This window comes from Nilaparvata lugens, chromosome 1 (genome assembly GCF_014356525.2).
Source record: "Nilaparvata lugens isolate BPH chromosome 1, ASM1435652v1, whole genome shotgun sequence".
Lineage (NCBI taxonomy): Eukaryota > Metazoa > Arthropoda > Insecta > Hemiptera > Delphacidae > Nilaparvata > Nilaparvata lugens.
This window is the reverse complement of record NC_052504.1, coordinates 36031428-36048203: the sequence shown is the minus strand read 5'-3', so window position 1 is coordinate 36048203 and position 16776 is coordinate 36031428. Positions and strand designations below refer to the sequence as shown.

At 35.9% G+C, this 16776-nt stretch overlaps 1 protein-coding gene across 2 annotated transcripts in view; it reads right to left on the bottom strand.

The window, feature by feature from the left end:
* LOC111047827 (golgin-45) overlaps nucleotides 1–16776 on the bottom strand; it is a 41012-nt gene that overhangs the window by 11014 nt on the left and 13222 nt on the right. For both annotated transcript variants that reach the window (XM_039420339.1, XM_039420349.1), the window contains exon 4: nucleotides 7855–7983. In XM_039420339.1, coding sequence (XP_039276273.1) covers nucleotides 7855–7983 — 129 coding nt within the window. The remainder of the gene's footprint in view (nucleotides 1–7854; nucleotides 7984–16776) is intronic.

The window sequence follows — 16776 nt, the reverse complement described above, 5'->3', positions numbered from 1 at the left end:
TGCAAAATGATGAGTTTGATAATAATTTCAGTGAAAACGCTCAGAAAGAATTATCAGACGAATTCAAACAGCTCTCAGTTGAAAACGAAAATGAAACATATTTCCAGCCAGCCGAACAAACCGAATCAGACTGTTTTTTAGAGGATACGTGCCTCGAAAGAAATTTTCAATTATGAACTTACAAGATGACAAAAATGAACATCCCTACTTCATTGACCCTAAAACAAGATTTAGAGTTCTAATCGACACAGGAAGCACTAGGTCATTCGTGAAGAACTTCATAGGTATGGAATGTTACAAAGAAAACTTGATAGAAGACCCTTTTGAAGTAGCAACAGCGCATGGTATTTCACAAGAGAAAACAGTACAAAGATTTCTTTATTAGGAAAATCGAAACACACGTTCTATCTTTTTGATTTTCATATAAACATTGACCTTCTTCTCGGAATTGACAATATGAAAATCCTTTGACTTTCACAAATGAAATAAAGTATATCGTAAGAACCACCGACGAAATCCCAGTCTATACAAGAAGTTATCGCTACCCTGAAATCTATAGAACTGAAGTAAATCGACAGATTGATGAAATGTTGGAACAAAAAATAATTCAACCCTCCAATTCACCTTGGAATTCACCAATATGGGTCATTCCAAAGAAACAAGATGCTTCTGGTAAAAAGAAATTTCGAGTTGTAATTGACTATCGAGGTTTGAATTCTAAGACTGTAGACGATAAATTCCCACTTCCTAATATTACGGATATTCTAGACAAATTAGGAAGAGCACAGTACTTCACTACCCTAGACTTATTCTCTGGCTTCCATCAGATAGAAATGGATCCTAGCAGTATTGAAAAAACTGCATTCTCTACAGACACGGGTTATTAAGAATTTTTACGAATGCCCTTCGGTCTCAAAAACGGTCCATCCACTTTCCAAAAAGCTATGAATAGCATACTAAAAGGACTCCAAAATTAATTGTTTAGTATATTTAGATGACATTATTATTTATTCAACTAGTTTAGAAGAACACATTGATCGACTAAGACAAGTATTTGAAAGGTTTAGACAATCCAACTTCAAAGTACAACTTGATAAAACAGAATTTTTGCGTAAAGAAGTTAGTTTTCTCGGACACTTAGTGACACCAAACGGAGTTTAACCAAATCCTGACAAAGTCGAAGCGATAAAAAGATATCCTATCCCTAAAACAACGAAAGAGATAAAAGGATTTCTTGGACTATTAGGATAATTTCGAAAATTCATCAACAACTTTGCTCATTTAACAAAACCTTTAACTAAATGTTTGAAAAGAAATGCTAAAATAGATATACAAGACCCAGAGTACATTAAATGTTTTGAAACTTGTAAGAATATCCTTACTAACGAACCAATCCTTCAGTATCCTGATTTTGAAAAACAATTGAACCTTACAACAGATGCTAGCAATTTAGCTATTGGGGCAGTTCTTAGTGAGAACAAAGACGGTGCCGATTTTCCTTGTGGATATGCAAGTAGAACCCACAACAAAACTGAAATGAACTATTCAACTATTGAAAAAGAACTTTTAGCGATAGTTTGGGCTACTAAGTACTTCCGCCCCTATCTCTATGCTAGAACAATCAAAATATTCACTGGCCACAAACCCCTACAATGGTTATTTTCTATGAAAGAACCGAATTCAAAATTATTAAGATGGAAACTGAAATTAGAAGAATTTGATTATGACATCTATATAATAAGAGAGAGTAGGGATGTGTTTGTTTGCATCAAAACATGTCAACTTGTGGATTGCATACCGGAAAAACGGGAATGATTTAGATCTCCAAATTTTGAACATAGATTCTAAAAATATCAATCTCGTGCACCTGGAAGCCCAAATATCAATTTTCCTTAGGCCTATACATTTTTCAGAATTAATGTTCAAATTCATCTATGCTACCGTAGATGCAGCTACATTGATGCAGCCAAAAGTGTGTTTTTTATGAGGAGGTTATAATGCTGTTACAAGACTATCATTTTCGAACGGGCATGTAGCGCAACGGTGAAACGCTAGCTTAAGAAGCGATAGTTCCTCGGTTCGAATCCCGATGATGCTTCCCAATTTTTTTGTTCTTATTTTTTCCCTCAAAACGTATAACTATATTATCAATTATTTTTTGAAGGAATTTGTTTTTATTACAATATTCAACTCGGATTTTATCAAATAATTATTTTTAATGTAAAATTTTGCCACCAGTACAAATGAATTGGACATAGTCTTCATGCTGTAGGCCTATCATTGAATTTCATAAGAAAAACATGAATAGATCACAATAAAATAATTAATAATATATAATCTTCAGTTATAATGTACTATCAGACACGAATTCCCAGTGAAACGAGTATTTTAGGTATTTTGTTTGGAATTGGGAAAACAAAAGGCTGCCTGATTCAAATTTAGGAGGATCCTAATCGAACTAAAATTTATTGATGTATTGCAAAAATGGTTGTAATGAGCTGGTTTTCGTGCGTCATATGCAGGCCGAAAGTGATTGTTTTCTAACCAGGCCGGTGAATTTTTCCCGGCCCTAGGGCTGTAAAATAACCTTGAAGTCAGCTGATTCTGATTTGATGTGAACGTGTTTACAAAATGGTTTATGAAACGGAATCAGTTTATGCTTCTAGAATTGAATAAGTATTCTGCAATAAGATACTATCATTTTATTTGGATGAATAAAATACAGATAAGATATATATTATAAACTATTCAAATTCGATTTTCAGAGTAGGATAGAACTTCTAACCTAAACTTCCGAAGTCAACGACAACAAGCATTGTTGACGTTGACATTCAGATTGGCAAAATTTCAAGACACAGCTGATCAAAAAACTTTTCATTATTTGTGTTTATTATTCAAGAATCAAAACATTTATAATAATATCATCTTATTGTCATTTGGAAGAATAAAATGTATAAACTCAACCTCTTACAAAATTGAACATAATCTTTGAGGTTATTTAGACAAATCAGAATAAAAAATAAAAATACTTGGACAATTTCCTGATATATTACCTCAGATTTGCTAGAGCTATGACCTTCCTGTTTTGCTTTCGGAAGTGCCTAATAAACAATTATTCTCATAGCCTATATATTATATTGTTTATTTTTCTTTGTGGCGAAAAATAGCGTTCGCACCATAGGCAAAAATGTTTTTCCAGCTCTCAATCTTTTCTGGTCCTCGGCCTAAGGCCTCGGACTTGAAAACCGATTTCGAGCCAGAAAAGTCTCATTTTCGGCCCTAGGTGCGAAATATACTATTACTATCAGCTGTTTCCCCATCAAATCTTTACAGATGTCAAGTTAATCCAAATATTTGGTTTAAACCTCCTTCCAGAGTTTAAACTGATACTGTGCAAACGGAATTTTAGTTTAAACAAAAAAAAATCAGATTTGGTTTAAGCTTTAGCTTAAACTTACACTGTGCAAACGGCCCTTAATGTCTATTGCTTTTCCTGATCTTGCTGCGTACAGGATGAAGATGGACCTGGAAAAGGATTGTCATTGTCAATAGTCAGTTGAGTCACTGTCTTAGGTTTTTCAATGTCATTAGTTTTGATAATTTTTCTAGGTCTTTTAATTTTGGATAAATGAATTTTCTCTCTAGTGTTATGATGTCGGGGATTTATTTTGGCAGTTTTAAGCTCTCGATTCACTGATAGGAGAGTTTCTTTGTTAAATTTATTTTTAGTTTTACTTTGTTTTTGCACATTCCTCACATAAACTTCTTTTGGAATTTCTGGTAGTTCTTCTCGATCTTTGTTCCTTTCGTTGATGACATGTTCTTTTCTACTTCGGTTTATTTCCTGTATATGGTCAAATAGTCGTTTAGTTTTTCTTTGTGATTATTAACATATTCGTTAATAAATCTGTTCTGAATGTCAATTTCGAGAATGGGATTAGATTCTATGTGTCCGTATAAAACTTCCAAAAGTGTCAGTTTTGTTACCGAGAGAATGCTATTGTTATAAGCAATTACGGCGTACTTTACTTTTAATTGTTTCTGTTTTGAACTCGTCGCGATTATTAAATATTCTGATGTGCTCAATTATCGTAGAATGAAAACGTTCAGCTAAGCCATTTGAAGGCGGATGTTGAGTACTTATACAGTGCATTTTGATTTTGTGCAATTCTGTCAATTCCTTTACCAAGCCATTATTGAAGTCACATCCATTGTCGGCAACTATAGTTTGAGGGATACCATGGTGGGAAAAGAAACTAAGCAGTTTGTCTCCTACCTCAACACTGTTACAACTTGTTATTATTGTTTATTATTCTCAAATATATATATATATATATATATATATATATATATATATATATATTGTTTATTTTTCTGTATGGCGAAAAATAACGTTCTCGCCATGGGCAAAAATGTTTTTCCGGCTCTCAATCTTTTCTAGTCCTCGGCCTACGGCCTCGAACCGATTTATTAAAAACCGATTTCAAGCCGGAAAAGTCTCATTTTCGGCCCTAGGTGCGAAATATACTATTTCGACAGTTGTTTTTAATGCTTCTGTAGACGATAATTTATTATTAACTTAGGTTATAGTGAATCATTATTTAAATGAAAAATAATTATAATGGAGGAATTGATAGAAGTTTTTAATGCGATTGATAAAGATGACTGTGAAGAAATTTTAAAACTGAGAAAAATTGGGCAAAAACGAATGATTTAAATTTATGGGATGATAAAGAATTTTCTTAACGGCGTTCTTGAGTAAAGCAACTGCCAATCCAGTATTTGATTGAATAAACCACTTGATAGAAAGAAAATAAGACAATTTTTGACAGTGGTCTTTGATTAGGAAACATATTTTTAATAACACTTATCTGAGATATTTTGCTTTCGAGAGATTTCTAATAAACGAGGAAGACTGTAGTAGATTTAAGCGTAACAAAATCGCTTTTTTTTAAATATTTTAAGATATATTTTTTGGTGCCTACTAAATATAAGTTTGTATCCAATAATAAAATATAGCATTTCGTCATTTTTTATCGCTTTTCACTTTTATTACCGTACAGCTTGCAGCTTTGTGGATTTTGAACAAGGAAATAGTAGCTACATAACCTCAATTTACTGATGGTTTATAAACAAATAACAAATTTCCTGTAAAAATCAGCCTTCCTGATATTATAAACGGTGACATTCTATTACCAACCTAACGCTAAACTAGTTTAACTTAAACTGGATTAGTAAATGCACTGAGAAAACCGATGCAAGTTTAAACTTTCAGATTAACTTAAACTCGATTAACTTAATCGAGTTTAGCAATCTATACTGTGCAAACGACCCTAAGAATGTTACTATCAATTCTGGAATTGTACCAATTAACCTTGGCAAAGCCAAACTTGTATATAACTCGCACGTTTTTGAACATAATTATGATTTGAAATCAATGTATTCAGAAATTGAGAATTTAAATAATTACTATGATAAGGTCTCTCACTATTTTTGGAAAAATATTAGAATAAGTTGAAAATCCGATTTCGTTACAGAAAACAGTAGTAAATTAAGAGATGCAATTAACTATTTGAAATTTATCAACCATACAAAATCTGTTATTGAAGAAAAATTGGAAATAATTTTGTTTTACAATGAAAACGTCAAACGCAATAAAAGAGGTTTAATAAATAGTCTTGGATCTTTTTCTCTATTCTGTATATATTTTCTTTATATTTAGTCTTGGATCTGTTTTAAAATTTATCACTGGTAATTTGGACTCATATGACGAACAAAAATACGATAAGTCGATTCTCGAACTATATAATAATCAAGATAATTTAGCCAATCAAATTTCAAACCATTATTCAATCAGTTAAAACATTATTGTAGAATTCAATGAAACAATTAAACTTGTAAACCAAAACTTCAATGAATTGAAAGAGAAATTTTTGATAATTAATAATGATTTAAACGATTTCGTAGAATTAGAAAAAATTAAAGATATTTTGAATCAATTACTCATAGCTTATAATATTTTATTAGACGTAGTTCATGACATTGAAAATTCTATTGCATTTTGTAAAGTAGGCGTTCTGCACCATAGTATAATGTCTACTATACTTGGTGAACTAAATGAACCTTTAAAAATTTCAAAATTCTATGATAAGAAATTCCCATTGGAAATCAATTATAATAAGATGTTATAAATGGAAAAATTGATTAATGTAGATTGTAAGCTAATTAAGAACGAAATAATTTATTTTCTCGAATTTCCGATTGTGGTTGAAGTAATTTTTCATCTTTTTGAATTATTACCAATTCCAAGTAAAGGAGAATCAAATTTTGTAACAATACTTCCACAAAACAAATGCCTATTAAAATCTTCTGATAGTTCTAATACTTTAAAAATTGAAGGATTGTATAAAGAATGTAGATTGATAGGAGATAACGAATGCTATCTGTGCTCATCCGAAGCCATCTCCCATCAACAACTGCAATGTGAAGCGACTATCATATCTACTGGTTCCACTGACAAATGTAAATTCACCGCCGTCCAAATTGAAGAGAACCTCATCAAATGGATTCCCGAAATACAATAATATTTGGCAGTCTTATCAAAATTGGAGACCTTCCACATCGAATCGAAAACCGAAACTACTGTGACAACACTTCAAGGAATTTATTTCATCAATACAGCTGAAGGAAAAATTTACTATCGAGGAAAACCTCTGTTCCACTCTTCCCAAACGAGAGGACATCCAAAATTTCTAGAAAACATCCAATTAGAACTTCAAGATCATCAAATTCCAGATTTCCAAATTCATTTGAAAAATTTAGAACATCTTAATTTTAATCCGATCGCTGTTAACAAGTACACCCCCCATAAGGGAAGAAAGTATTTTCACTACGAACATAAGTTTTTGGACAATTATTTTGTATGCAATTTTTATTCTAATGTCAATTGTTCTATTGTATCGTTATCTAAGTAGAAAAGATTCACCCAATGTAAACATTGTTAACAACCCTACCCCCGAAGTTCTTTTTAGGGATGGAGGAGTTATATAGCTAATTACTTATATAGTCAGCACTCCTCATTCCATTATTGTTGATGTAGCATAGTTGTAGTGGAAGGTAACATTGTATTTAGTTGTCAGTTCCAAGCTAGCGGACATAGCGGACGGAGCTCTATCGCGAGATATACAATTATTGTATATGTGGTTAACAAATAAATTCATTTTTTAAAAAGACTATTTGATTAATCACAATCCTAACTTGCATACATGCAGGAATCACTTGCGAGATGTATAAACTCATTCTGAAACTGCTTGCCAATTCAATGAGGAACATTTCCAAGTCTGTTGAATTCGGAAAGAGAAATAGTTTATTTTTTAATTTTATGTTTGCAGTGATAGAAATGACAACTTCAACAAGCTTTTCTTCTAATATTCGAATTCATAGAATGTGTACAACAGTATCTGTGATTGTACTACTTCCCCGCCCGCTTCAAGCTGGTTCCAATGTTCTATAGGGTATTACCTGTCGGGGAGACTAGTTCTGTCGGCGTGACGATCACGACAACCAGACCCCTCATAGGCCTATCCAGCAGGGGATCTACTGTCGGGGACACTAGTTGTCGTGAGCGTGTGAGGAGCTTAGTTGTAGCCGACAACTAGGCTCCTACGTTCTAGTAGGGGATTTACTGTCGGGGAGACTAGTTGACGGCAATTGTATATTTTGCCAGAGGATTTACTGACGCCTGTGATCAAAATCGAGGAGACTAGTTGTCGGGGAGACAGGTTGACGGCGACCCGAATGAATCAATCAATGAACAACTCAATCATACAGAACATTTCCAGTATCATTTCTTACCTGTGTGAACTAATAAGTGATTCACGAACTTTTTTCCTCTCCTCAATTAGTCTTCTCATAGTTTCCTGTAGTTCTGAAGCTTTTTGGCACAGAGCTGCTTTCCATTTGGCTAGTTCTTCAACCATCAAACTGAAATCCAATGAATTTATTATTTTACATAGAATATCACTAATAGAACCAAGCAAGAATGTTTGATGAAGATATAAAAGCATGGACTCAACTAGATGAATTATTGAAATGTGGTGAGTGATTCAAGTAATAATAATGGAATGAAATTAAAGCATAATAGTAGTAGCCTATTGTCTAGATCTACACTTACTGATTGCTTAATATATGGTGAATTTGAAATTTGAATAGTAACATGAAAATTTGATATTATAAAATTTGAAATTTATAACCCAGGCGCCACGTTAATTATTAGGGAACGACCCTCGAAATTTGAATAAGCAACTACCACAGCATAACTCTTCAGCAGAGACATGAATTTATTTGAACTATATAAAAAAAAAACAATGTACATTACTTTAATAAAGATGCAGCCCAACAATCAATGAATGTAGAACTACACATCTTTCCGAACTATATTGTTTCACTCCATGATTAAAACAATAAAGAAGGGAGGGGATCTAATGATACTTGTGAAATAACAACACAAGACAATTTTGAATCATTAGATAATTATAATGAAAATAATCAAAAGGCAAATTGAAATTGACACCTTACAAAGAAACAAATGAGATTTTCAATGTTGATTAAATATGTCAAATGTCCTTTGAAATTTTAGTAATGTCTGTTAAGCAGAACACCGAAATATTATGAAATATGATTTTACCGTTTATGAAATATAATAATAATGTTTATTGAGAGTCTCAATATTTAAATAGAATAATGCACAATAATACTATGAATCACAAAACCTAAACCCTATTTAAACAACAATAATACAAGAAAATAACCAGTGTGGCAAACAAACAACAACTTAAAATTACACTAACCTTATGTTTTATGAGTACCCCGCGGACCATGGCCTTTTCGCGCACTTTCAAACTGCTCACTTTACATCACAAATTATGAATTTCAATTATTTTTCTTTAATGGTAGTTTTAATGTGGTGATGTTGATGTGGTTGTGGTTTTCCGGAAACAGGACTCCATTTCAGCCCCTAGGGCTGCGGGCTGCACGCTGCTCACTGCTCAGACATCTTATTCTGGCCGTGGTTCACCGAAAAGTGTCCTCGTGTTCCCAACTCCACGTGCTCGCCCACCCTCGAACCATTGTTCCTCCTTGGATCACTGCCCCAGTTGGTGCTGCCCCCTATCTGATGGCACTCCACTCACGCCTGGCGTCTGGCTGCCACCCTTTTGTTACTGGTCAGCGTCGGTTATTTCACCGTTAGACTTTTGACCATCATTGTTTCTACCTCTACCCCCCTTTGCCAGAAGCTTGTTCCTTTTGTACGTTTTGAGGCAGAAAGTTGCAAGTCGAAAACTATCTTGGCCTGGCTTGTAGCTGTAGAAAACCAAGGCCTGAGATGATTGTTACAAAATCCCCCATCACATGTCGCCGAGATGTTGATGAGGACGACATGGCTAAAGAATTGTGACGATTTGCTGGATTAATTTATCTGCGGCGTTGTGATGGATAATCGTAGCTTCTGGGACTGCTGTGTAGCTTTGCCTCAGACTGACATTACCATGGAGTGGTGGTGTGGGGTGTGGACGGTTGATGTGGCATCGTTACTGGTGGGGTGGTGTAGTAGACTGGTGATGTGATTCCGTGTCGTTCCTGTGGTTGAGTTGATGTTGTACTTGAACAAAATGTGCCTAGAATTCTTTACCACTACTATTGATATTTCGACAGGTTTCACTCACACTTTTGAGACTGGTTGATGCTTGTTTGCCATACCCTTACATACTACTCTACTAACTAATGACAATTCTCATGACTACCTACAGCCTGGATACCTTTACTTGTTTCAACAACTCAAAAATTCTCCTACTCCTTATTCTTCAAATGGCTTTAACTCTACTGCATTAAAAGTACCTATTAACATACCATCCTCATTTATAACCTCATATGCATTTCCCCCTTTTATTCTACTAACCTTATAAGGTCCTACATAAATTATCTCTTTGTTTCCCTCTAATACCCTTATGTACTCTTCTGCTTCACCACCTCCTAACTCCCGAACGCTTCTTATCTGCTTATTCCATAACTCGACTTTCTCCTCAGTATATAGAAATAACCCCAGAGTATTACTTGATGGACTGGTCACTAATGATGCTGTTATCTCTTGTCACAAAGTAAAATTGTGACGAGAAAATAGTTAATAATATTATTGTAAGACGCTCGGCTATCAGCAAAGCTAGCTGGCTGCGGAGATAAGGAAGGTACCGATGGCGCACCATCTTCCGCGCATCGAGACGATTTACACCGCCTCTGGCGGCGGCACAACTCCATCCCCTCCACTTTGCGGGGTATTTAAACGCCGGACAAGCCCCAGACCACAGCATTCCGCTCACAACCTTCCTGCTCCTTGTACAGCGGCCCGTTGGCTGCCGTACGTCCCCGACCTCCTGTCCTGGTACAGCGGCCCGTTGGCTGCCGTACGTCCCTAACCTTCCATCTCCCTAGGGCACAGCGGACCGTTGTCTGCCGTCCCTGTCCTTCCATCTCCCTAGGGCACAGCGGACCGTTGTCTGCCGTCCCTGTCCGTCCATCTCCCTAGGGCACAGCGGACCGTTGTCTGCCGTCCCTGTCCTCCCATTTCCCCAGGGCACAGCGGACCGTTGTCTGCCGTCCCTGACCTTCCATTCCCCCAGGGCACAGCGGACCGTTGTCTGCCGTCCCTGACCTTCCATTCCCCCAGGGCACAGCGGACCGTTGTCTGCCGTCCCTGTCCTCCCATCTCCCTAGGGCACAGCGGACCGTTGTCTGCCGTCCCTGTCCGTCCATCTCCCTAGGGCACAGCGGACCGTTGTCTGCCGTCCCTGTCCTCCCATTTCCCCAGGGCACAGCGGACCCTTGTCTGCCGTCCCTGACCTTCCATTCCCCCAGGGCACAGCGGACCGTTGTCTGCCGTCCCTGTCCTCCCATCTCCCTAGGGCACAGCGGACCGTTGTCTGCCGTCCCTGTCCTCCCATTTCCCCAGGGCACAGCGGACCAGGTAGTAATTCAATTCCTTGATTGCTACTCTCTTTCAATTTATTCAAAACTTCCTTATTTATAACACTCACTTCACTACCTGTATCAATAACCATGTTAACTCTTTCACCTCCAATCCTAACACTGATTTCAGCCATTTGACAATTTTTTGTTTTCACTTGCCATGACCCCTTCTTCTCATCACTGGGTTCTTCCTCTAATAAGTCCTTTGTTATGTATTTTAGCCTACATTTATTCACTTTATTTGTTGAGTGATTATCTTGATTTTTACTGACCCATTCATTCGATGGCCTATTCCAGTATGGCTTTTTGTGTTTATGCCCATTATTAAAAGGCGAGGGCTTTGGGTAACTCATTTTTTGACCCCGCCATTGGCGTTTCCCTGTATCTCATTCTTACCTCCTGCTTCATTTCCGTTTTTCTCTCTGTCATTTCGTTGTTGATATCCATTGTTCCATTGACCTCTTCCTCTTCCATTATATTGAAAATTACGTCCACGACCATTTCTGAAATCATTTCTCCCATCATGATTATGACCATCTCTATGATTGTTGTCTTCTCTTCTGTATTTCTCTTTCGTCTCCTCATCTACTTTACTCCATCTACACTCATCTTGTCTCTCTGCTCTCTCTATTTCAACTCTTCCACCTTTCTTTTTTTGTTGGCATCTCTTCTGCATCAAAACTAACTAAGAGCTCAACAAATGCTGATAGCTCTCTTATTGTTGTGACTCTAATAATCATTTCCGGATAATGTTTGGATAGCATCGCTATAAACTCTTCTTCTGAAATGTTATCCCCAAGACTCTGAGCCATTGCCTGCATTTTCAACAAGTACTGGACTCTACTTTCACCTCCGACTCCAGTATACTTGCCATCAAATAATTTCTTTTTAATTGAGTTTCTCACACTGGCATTCCAAAATATGGCTTTGAAACTGGCTTCCAGTTCATCCAAACTGCCAATGCCTTCTGCATAGCCACTCCACCAATTTTCTGCCTGACCGGTAAAACAGCCTGACAACTCCTCTTTTACATTATCCCAATCATCTACATCTAATCTTTGGTCCTTGATAAATTTTCGCAACTTCTTTAGTGATTCTAATGGATTTTTCTCACAACCACTGATTTTCGGTCTATTTATTTGGCCGTTATTGATCACCAATATCTGATCAGTTCCCTTTTTTCTTTCTGCACTTTCAAATTTCTTTGTACACTCTCCCTCGAATTCTTCCATCATATTTCTTACTACTGACACTTCGCCCTCTATTCTATTTGTATCTGATTTCATTTCATTTGTTATCTCCGTATCACGTTGACTGACTCTCTCTTCTATTAACTCTTCCATTTGTTCATTCATCTTCTTATTAGAATCTCGCAATTCTCCTACTGCCTTGTCTAACCGTAGACCCATTCTATTCTCACCCTCTTTTGATTTCTTCCCTAACTCTCTCACTTGCATACTTATTCTCTCATCTACTTCAGTTATTTTCTTGTCCACTCTCTCGCCTACTCTATTTTCCAGGCGTGTCAACCTCTTATCCAATTGACTCGCTATTCTCAAATCAATGTTGCCTATTTTCTCCTCCATATCCTCAAATCTCTTGTCCATTTGCTTTTTTATACCACCTATTTCCTTTTTCATATCCCCTATTTCCTCTTTCACATCCCCTATTTTCTCTTCCATTTTCTCTTGCATTTTCCGCAGTTCGGCTAATACTACTGCAAGGTCTGTGTCCCCCTTAATTACTGTTCCTTTTTCCTTTCCTTGATGAATATTTCTTGTGGGATCCTCATTCTATTCGGTTCCCTCTATATTACTGTCATTAGCATTACCCTCACTCGCCTCAGTAGTCATAGTGAAACCAGATAATGGCTCACTATCACTATCTTCTTCTTCTTCTCCTCTTTCCCGCCTTTATCCATTCTCTATTTCTGCAGTTTTACATTTTGTTTGACTACGTGTTTTACCTAGCATACTACCATCCATTTTAATACGCTTTTCTAACTGTTTAATCTTCAATTATTTATTTTTTATTTTTTCTGATTACTACAGCCCTACAACCTCTAAGCTTGAAATGCAGTTCCCTTATCCGGCTATCCTTCGTAACGACCTGAATTTTCATCAACACCATTTTAACCACCAAACTCATTGTTTTTGTTTCTATGAATTATGAAATGCTTACTCTTATATATACGAACTAACATGAACCCTACATCTACAATACTCCTACCTCTCTCACCTTATTTCACTAATGCTTAACTAACAACCTATATTCCCACTGAATGAAAAATAATCTACTCCTAAACCATATTATATTTTTATTATATGATATAAATAACATTACATCACCCAAGAAATTCCCACACGTTTTCTAACTCCCAGAACATCTGTTTATTGTTTGGTACTACTATAAGCAAGCAGTCATTGTTTGTTTACTACCTGCTAGCTCAACACTCCCCCATCGGCCGGACAATCCTCCCTTTCACTTTCGCACCCCTTCTTCTCTATCACAACAATTGACTAGTCAGTCACTTTCGCTAACTCTTGACAGCTGTCTCCTATTCTGAACCTACGTATTTCTAAAATTAGCACACTCTTAACATGCGGTCAATTCAAAAGCAATTACTACTAAACTAAACACACTATCACTATTACTTGAGACAGGTATCCAGATCTGCAGGAGTCTATAAAACAAACTTATAACTATGTTGTTGTAGCCACTAATATGCTACATAAATTACCAACAGTACCTAATAATTCTAATATTCCGTTCATACTTCAAATCAATAATAGGCTACACTGTATCTTTCACCCCATTATTTAAATAATGAATACTAATAAACATAATTCCTAATTATCAACATTAAAATTACTTACTAATTTGCAAAGAATAGAAAATACACATTTCTCTAAAATGACTAATCAATTCTAATCGCCACATCAACTTTTTATATCCAACCTACTTCATGTGATTATCCCTATATCTCGTAATTATTGCAACTATATTATGATAACTTGATAACCTACTTACTAATTCATTTTTTGATTTCTTAATGAACTTCCAGTTTAAATGAATAACAATCTACTTTCAACTTCAAAAATTTCCAATTATAAGCATTAAAAATCTCACATCTACTTTCCCATTTTAGCTTATATACCCCTGCTTTTCATAATTCTTTCAAGAATTAGAATAAAATAATAATAAACAATGATAAATCTTAATAGTAATTCGTGCCTTATTATGGTATAATCCCAGGTTACTCTTGACAGTATTCGCCTCACGTTGATGAGCCAACTTTGTCTAGATCTACACTTACTGATTGCTTAATATATGGTGAATTTGAAATTTGAATAGTAACATGAAAATTTGATATAAAATTTGAAATTTATAACCCAGGCGCCACGTTAATTATTAGGGAACGACCCTCGAAATTTGAATAAGCAACTACCACAGCATAACTCTTCTGCAGAGACATGAATTTATTTGAACTATATAAAAAAAACAATGTACATTACTTTAATAAAGATGCAGCCCAGCAATCAATGAATGTAGAACTACACATCTTTCTCAACTATATTGCTTCACTCCATGATTAAAACAATAAAGAAGGGAGGGGGTCTAATGATACTTGTGAAATAACAACACAAGACAATTTTGAATCATTAGATAATTAAAATGAAAATAAGCAAAAGGCAAATTGAAATTGACACTTTACAAAGAAACAAATGAGATTTTCAATGTTGACTGAATGTATCAAATGTCCTTTGAAATTTTAGTAATGAGTCTGTTAAGCAGAACACCGAAATATGAAATATGATTTTACCGTTTATGAAATATAATAATAATGTTTATTGAGAGTCTCAATATTTAAATAGAATAATGCACAATAATACTACGAATCACAAAACCTAAACCCTATTTAAACAACAATAATACAAGAAAATAACCAGTGTGGCAAACAAACAACAACTTAAAATTACACTAACCTTATGTTTTATGAGTACCCCGCGGACCATGGCCTTTTCGCGCACTTTCAAACTGCTAACTTTACTTCACAAATTATGAATTTCAATTATTTTTCTTTAATGGTGGTTTTAATGTGGTGATGTTGATGTGGTTGTGGTTTTCCGGAAACAGGACTCCATTTCAGCCCCTAGGGCTGCGGGCTGCACGCTGCTCACTCCTCAGACCGTGGTTCACCGAAAAGTGTCCTCGTGTTCCCAACTCCACGTGCTCGCCCACCCTCGAACCATTGTTCCTCCTTGGATCACTGCCCCAGTTGGTGCTGCCCCCTATCTGATGGCACTCCACTCACGCCTGACGTCTGGCTGCCACCCTTTTGTCACTGGTCAGCGTCGGTTATTTCACCGTTAGACTTTTAACCATCATTGTTTCTACCTCTACCCCTCTTTGCCAGAAGCTGGTTCCTTTTGTACGTTTTGAGACAGAAATTATGAACACTATTTTATCTGCGACCACTCAGGCAAAGTACTGTACAGTACTGTTCCTATGGTTGTGATATCACAAAACTCCACTGAACAAAAATTGTAGAAAATTCTTCAAGCTTCATTTTTGAATAGTTAGTCATGTCCCAACGCATTGATCCCAAGATATTAGCATGGAAGGAGAAAGCTAAAAAATGCAACTTTCAAACCACCCTCATCCCTTCAGGACATGGAGTAGGGATGGGACTTTTGATATGTTATCCTCCTAACTAGTCCAAACAAAGCTACAAAGTCAAAAATTTTGTTTAAAACATTCCCTCCAAATGCCTTTGTCAATTGGTCTATTGTTGCAAGACTGAAGATTTCACACTCAACACTAAAGCTGCTGCAACAGTCGTAGAGAAAAGCATAAGTGTGCAATTATGCATCAAATTGAACAGAAGTTGGTGCTCTATAAGCTCATAATCAGCAAGGATTTCCCATCGATTTTCAAATAGTTATAAGAGCAAAAATATCAAAAAATTGAGGAAAACGTCTTTTTTCAAAAATGTCGCACCTTCAAGAGCGGATACCTCGAAAACTATAGTAGATGTAGAAAAAGTTGAGAGATGAATATTTTATGAAATTATGTAAGCTGTAATTTTTTATGGAACAGCCATGTTTGTAAAATAAATAGTTTTCGAGTTATGAGAAAAACCAAAAATGGTACCTTTGAACCACCCCCACCCTTATCACAGGGGGGAGGGGTGGGGACTTTTAGTTTACCTCCTTACTACCCTAAGCAGAACTGCAGGGTAAAAATTGTCTTCCAAACTTCCCTCTATACCCTTTCTTGAGCATTCATTGCCTGGACTAATGGATAAGAATAGATCTGAATTAGATGCTGGTATTATTTTGATTCATGGTTAGAGCAGATAATGTTAAGAAACATCTGATTTCAGTTCAGCAATGTCATTTCTGACACTGTTCGTGGGTAATCATGTATTGTGATTGGTTGAGAAACCATTGCATAAAGTGAACTTTCAAGTATAGTTCCAAAAATCCATTATGAAAAGGCAGCTTCTATGTGAGATTGATTGTGATTTAATGGTTACATTATAACATGGTAATATATGAATAGCACTTATAATACTTCTCACTCATAGGGAAATCTCGTATATGTGCACTATACAAATTTATAAACCATTCATCCATCTTGTTAGACCACAACCAACATGATTTGACAATTTCGAAGATTGGAATATTTTTTTCCTACAGATACCTTGAAAAGAGAGCATTTCTGCACTGATTGCAGGCCGCAAAGAATAAC